At 42.4% G+C, this 6,446-nt stretch overlaps 1 protein-coding gene across 1 annotated transcript; it reads left to right on the top strand.

Moving 5' to 3' along the window:
- The first annotated feature begins 503 nt into the window (after nucleotides 1-503).
- Nucleotides 504-1,451, top strand: LOC139929783 (olfactory receptor 11A1-like). The gene has a single exon (XM_071922792.2). It carries the CDS (start codon nucleotides 528-530, stop codon nucleotides 1,449-1,451), a length of 924 nt encoding a protein of 307 aa, XP_071778893.2. The 5' UTR covers nucleotides 504-527.
- Nucleotides 1,452-6,446: the final 4,995 nt, after the last annotated feature.

Raw genomic sequence — 6,446 nt, forward strand, 5'->3', positions numbered from 1 at the left:
CTTTCGAAAACGGTGTGTCTCCCGCTTTGTCATGGCCTTACGAGCCAGGTTGTGACAAGGTACATTGTGGGTAAGTCTAGGTAAGTATTAATATCTGATTGACAGGTAAAGGCCTTTGATAATGAGGTGGGACTGACCTGGTATGTTTCTCCTGTCTTGAAAAGGTATAAAGCAGCAGACATTGCTGCGGTCTACAGTTAGACATGATTACAGCTGTGTACAGGACAGCAGATGACGAATGTTAAATTGTGTGTAACATGTAAACTTTGCTGCGTGGGTAGGGGAGTGAATTGTAAGTTTGGGTTGCTTCTCACATTTGTTAATTTTCTTTACATTGATAATCATTTCTAAACGAAAGCTCAGCAAAGCAGTGTTAGTAGATTGTCAGTTTAAAGCTTAGCAAATATGTGAAAGTGGTGTTGCTTTTTCCAAGTGTTTAACTTTGAGATAAATAATGAGAAGCATTAATTCAAATTATTTCATCATGTGCACACTAGTTATTGTTTTGTGAACTAAAAACAAGGATAATGGTCAATTCTACTCTATCTTATTTCATTCTTGGGGCTTATATGCATGTTGGACCTTTGAAATACTTTTATTTTATGATAACTGCATTGTTATACATTACAATTGTTTTTTCCAACACAGCACTCATTGTGATTATCTGTATGAAGAGAAGCTTACATGAACCTATGTATCTTTTTCTGTGCAGCCTGTTTGTAAATGAACTGTATGGTAGTGCAGGGTTGTTTCCATTCCTTCTGGTTCAGATAATCTCTGACACTCACACAGTTTCTGCCTCATTTTGTTTTTTGCAGATTTACTGTTTATATACATATGCCTCCGTAGAGTTTTGCAGCTTAGCCCTTATGTCTTATGACAGGTACCTTGCTATCTGTTATCCTCTACAATATAATACACGTATGACATCTAACAAGGTGGCTGTCTTTATTGTTGTGATTTGGTTGTACTCTTTTCTCAAATTCCTGATCACTCTATCCTTGAACATTCGTTTGACACTGTGTAGAAACATCATAAACAGTGTGTTTTGCCACAACTACCTGGTTGCTAAGCTGGCATGCTCTGACTCCAGAGTAAATAACATCTATGGACTCTTTGGCATTGTTGTCACCATCTTAGCCCCTCTAATTCCAATCCTTTTTTCTTACATGAAGATTCTTAAAGTTTGTTTTGCTGGTTCAAAAGAGACCAGACAAAAAGCTGTTAGTACCTGCACACCTCACCTTGCTTCCCTTCTGAACTTTTCCTTTGGGTGCTGCTTTGAAATATTGCAGAGCAGATTTGACATAACCAGTGTGCCCAGTGTGTTGCGCATTATCTTATCACTGTATTTTTTAATAATCCAACCGCTTTTCAATCCTATCATGTATGGAATGCGAATGTCCAAAATACGAAAGATATGTAAAAGTCTGGTCTATTGTAAAATGTAGGCTAGTTACAGGGTTCCTGTGTAGGTGTAGTAAGTCTGGAAAAGTACCGGAAAATAAATTGATATTATCTAGTCTTGAAAAGTTTGGTGATTTCACAAAAAGAAAAAGAAAAATAATGGAAAAATGATCCTGATAGTGCCTCACTGTCATTGACTTTATTTGGATTGTGGTAGAAAGGAACTTTTCTTGCTGCAAAGAACCATGACTAATTCCACTTTCCTGGAAAGAACTGCAAAACTATAAACTATTTATTGGAAAAATAAGACGCAGAGGCTGAAGACTTTATACACGACAAGCATCTCTACCTGGCCCACTTCCCCGTCTATGCCCACATCTCCAGCTCCTGAAGACGCCCCTGTGTGGTTAGGATGTATACCTGTTTCTGGTGCTAGTTCTCCCCACCAGCCGATTCCAACCGTAAATTACTCACAGTCCACACATTAGTAAAACACCACAAAGGCCTATTATACACAACCCTGTTATGATTCCCCTTGTTTCTAATATTACTGTGAAATATGCCGAGGGTAAGAAAAACCTTGACCACCTACAAAGCCTCTTAAATCTGCTGTTTTGATTAATATACGTGTTTGATAAAAACGTCACTTTTAGGATTACTCCCAGAACTACTAATCTAAACTCAAAGCACTCTGCAAAGTCCTCAAACCTAATAACAGTCCCTCTTCAGCCTACTGTCTCTCTACCTCTTGAAATTGATTCCACCTCGATTTGCCTAGATAATCCTCTTGCTCTTAAATCAAGAAATGGTATGGGGTTTCTTCATTTAAATATTAGAAGCTTGCATCAACATCAGAAGTTAGACCATTTGAATTTGCTAGTTTTGCAGGCGGACACTGATATCTCTACTGAAACATGGCTTAAGAAGAGTATCAATGACTCCAACGTTTGTGTAGAGCTGACAGAACTGGAAGAGGTGGTGGGGTAGCTCTATATGTGAAATAACGATTTTCAGTCACAGTTCTACATGCTGTTTCTATTCCAAAACACTTGAAGGCACTTGAAGCCCTGAAGGTCGGTTTTGGACCTAACAATACAATTATTGCTGTTGGTGTATATAGACCTCCTTCAGCTGCCCCCTCTGCTATAGATAGCTTGCTCAATATGGTAATTAAATTCAGAGATGCTAGTTATGGGAGACTTTAACCTTGACTGGCTGACGTGTCCCACCATCTGAAAGGTATGTGTAGCAATCTCAATTTTTCCCAATTAATTATTGACCCTACTGGGCCAAACCTGAAAGATAATTAAAGGTCAACCCTAATAGACGTAATCTTTTCTAATAGAAAAGATAAATTATTACTTATGGGATTTTCGATCTTGGAGTAAGTGACCATTGTCCAACAGCTTGCATCAGGAGCCCTCGTATGGAAAAAACACAATCGCAGGTTGTATTGAGGCATAATTTAATTTTTTTTATTGAACATACCTTTTTATATAATCTTATGTGAAGTGATATACATTACAGTTGTCAAATTCATGATACTGAATTGGCTTTGGATTATTTTATAAAGACGCTCCTTTCAATCATTAACAAACATGCACCCTTCAAAAATGTTTTAATTAAAGACAGATATAGTCCCTGGTTTTCTATAGAACTTTCTGAGCTACTTAAAGGAACACTTTGCCGATTTTCAACCATATCTCTATCTATCCGAAATCGGGATATAGTGTGATACTGTGTCTCTGGGGCGCAGCTTCAAAATCTGTTGTACTTCCGCGAACCAGTAACGTCATTGGTCCTCGGAAGAACAACAGATTTTGAAGCTGCGCCGGCTCGCATGGCTGTTATTCGAACTACAGATTGTACTTACTCATTTTTGTACGCCCGCATCCACGGACAGTCGGATCGAGAGCCATGCGAGCCGGCAAGTTTCTGCCAGCAAATGAACGGGGAGCTCTCGGTGCAGGCAACATGGAGGGAAGGTAAACATTTTTTAATTTGCATATACTACCGACACTGTAATGATACAAAGCTGGTTGAAAATTGGCAAAGTGTTCCTTTAAAGAGAGGAATAAAGCCTGAACCCTATCCAGGCGCACTGGTGATCCATGTACACCATATTGGATTTTCCGCCATTATGAATTTTTTCACTTTTTTCGCAACTCCTCCTAGGCCGTTCATCCAATTCACACAAAACTTGGTGTGGACAATCTTGGGACCGTCCTCTTTAAAAGTTGTATGATGGTAATTGATAGGTGAAATGGTTTGGCTTTTATCGATCAATAAACTTTTAACGAAACACGCCCTAACACTAAATTAAAAAGCACTGCGCTCCTCATTTCAGTGGACTTATACTATCCTTCCTCTTTCACACCTCTTAATATCCTCTTTTGAATTCCATGCTGTTTTTGTATCTCTACCTACCAAGCTGTGTTGGGAGACATGAATGCCAAGATTGGAATGGATAACAACGACTGGAAAGGAACAGAAGGTCTGGGACAGATGAATGAGAACGGGCTTCTCTTTGCAGGCTTTTGTGCCCTCAACGAGCTAGTGATTGGAGGCAGTCTCTTCCCACACAAACAAACCCACAAAGCTACATGGATATCCCCGGACCACCGCACCGAGAATCAGATCGACCACATCGCAATAGACAGGAAATGGAGGAGAGTTCTCCTTGATGTCAGAGTCAAGAGGGGAGCCGATATAGACTCAGACCACCATCTTCTCGTGGGAGAACTCCGGATGAAGTTGGCAGTAAAAAAGAAAGCTGGAAACAGGGTACAGAGAAGATTTGAGACAAGAAAACTAAAATACATCAAGGTACGGCAGGAATGGGGAATTCTGCTTTGAAACCGGTTCCAAGACCTAGCAGAGGGAGAAAACATAAATGACAAATGGGAAAGATGCAAGAAGGCTATCACTAACACTTGCAAAACTGTCCTGGGGCACAGAGACCCCAGAAGAAAAGATTGGATCACTGATGCAACATGGAGAGAGATTGAAGCCAGGCGAGACATCAAATTGAAACTCAACAGAGAGACAGACAGCAATAAGAAGGAAGGCCTCCGACAAGTCTACCAACAAAATAACAGAGTGGTCAGTAAGAGCTGCAAGAAGGACAAGAAAGCACAGGCAGAGGAGCTCGCCAACGAAGCGGAGGCAGCAGCCAGGCAGAACAATGCTAAGGAATTGTACAAAATCACCCAACAGTTGGTTGGTAAGAACAAGAGCTTTAGCCGACCTATCAGAGACAAACAGGGAAACCTTCTCACTAAAGAGTCCCAACAACTAGAGCGCTGGAAGGAACACTGTCTGGGGAAGTCCTGAACAGACCTTCCCCAGACACCCCCCCAGATATTGAAGAAGCGAGACAAGACTTAAACATCAACTGTGATAGGATATCAAAGGAAGAAATAAAGACAGCCAGCAAAAAGTTGAAGCTGGGCAGGGCACCACGAAATGACAACATCCCCCCTGATGTGCTGAAAGCAGACATCAGTGCCACCGCTGACATCCTACAATTTTTAACTCAAATGTAAAATCTGTCCTACTCTATGGCTGTGAAACCTGGAAAACCACAAAAACAATCATGCAAGTGTTCATTAACAACTGCCTCCGATACATACTGAGGATATGGTGGCCTAACAAAATAACAAATGTAGACCTGTGGAAACAGACAAACCAGGAGCGAATCAACAATCAAATCAAAAATAGAAAGTAGAGATGGATCGGACATACACTCAGAAAGGAATCAACCAACATAACAAGACAGGCTCTGGACTACAACCCACAAGGAAAGAGGAAGCCAGGGAGACCAAAAACTAACTGGAGGCGGTCCACGCTCGATGAGCTAGATAAGATGGGGACCTCCTGGCAAGAATCAAAGACCATTGCGCAGAAGAGAGTGAGGTGGAGATCCATGGTGGACACCCTATGCTCCCAAGGGGGCCAAGAGGATTAAGTCAAGTAAGTCACCTACCAAGCTACACATTGTGGTGATCTACTGCCCCCCTGGTCAGCTTGGTGACTTCCTTGATGAGATGGATGTCCTTCTCTCCTTCTTTCCTGAAGATGGCACTTATGGTGACTTAAACATCCAGCCAGAGAAATTGCAGTCTCTGGCCTTCCTTAACTTTTTCTCGTCTTTTGACCATACCCTTTCTCAATCTCCTCTGACTCACAAGGCAGTGATCCTACTTGACCTTATCTTCACTAGATCCTGCTGCACCTCCAACCTTACGGTCCTTCTTGACTTGTCTGCTGCTTTTGACACAGTTGACCACCAATTCCTTCTCTCCATCCTATCTGAACTGGGCATTACTGGATCTGCACACTCCTGGTTTGCATCCTATCTGTCTTACCGCTCATACCAGGTCTCATGGAGAGGATCTCTGTCCAGACCTTGCATACTTGACATCGGTGTCCCTCGAAGCTCAGTCCTGGGCCCCATGCTATTCTCTCTGTATACTAAATCCCTCGGCCATGTGATCTCCTCTCATGGCTTCTCCTATCACTGTTATGCTGATAACACTCAGCTCTACCTCTCCTTCCTCAGAAACACAAATTGATGGGTGCATCTCCGCATGTCTTAAAGACATCAGTGCTTGGATGTCTGTGCACCACCTCAAGCTCAATCTTGACAAGATGGAGCTACTCTTTCTCCCTGAGAAAGATTGCCCTCTCACAGACCTCTCCATCACCATTGACAACACCACTGTGTTGCCCTCTCAGACTGCCAAGAACCTCGGGGTGATCCTGGACAACCAGCTGTCCTGCTCTCCCTACATTGCAGCGACAACCCACTCCTGTAGGTTCTCCCTCTATAACATCTGCAAAATATTCCCATTCCTTACGAGGGAAGCGGCACAATTCCTGGTAAAGGCACTTGAGGCCGTCACTGTGTCACTTGCCGGAAGCCAGAAGTCGGAAGCGCTGCTGTTTACGGTGTGTGTGTGGTCGGAGGGCTCCTTGTCTCTTGTCCACTGCCTGGCTAATCGGTTTCTCCTTTCTGGCTGCCTCCCTCTTACAACCTA

This window comes from Centroberyx gerrardi, chromosome 6 (assembly GCF_048128805.1).
Source record: "Centroberyx gerrardi isolate f3 chromosome 6, fCenGer3.hap1.cur.20231027, whole genome shotgun sequence".
In the NCBI taxonomy this organism is placed as follows: Eukaryota; Metazoa; Chordata; class Actinopteri; order Beryciformes; family Berycidae; genus Centroberyx; species Centroberyx gerrardi.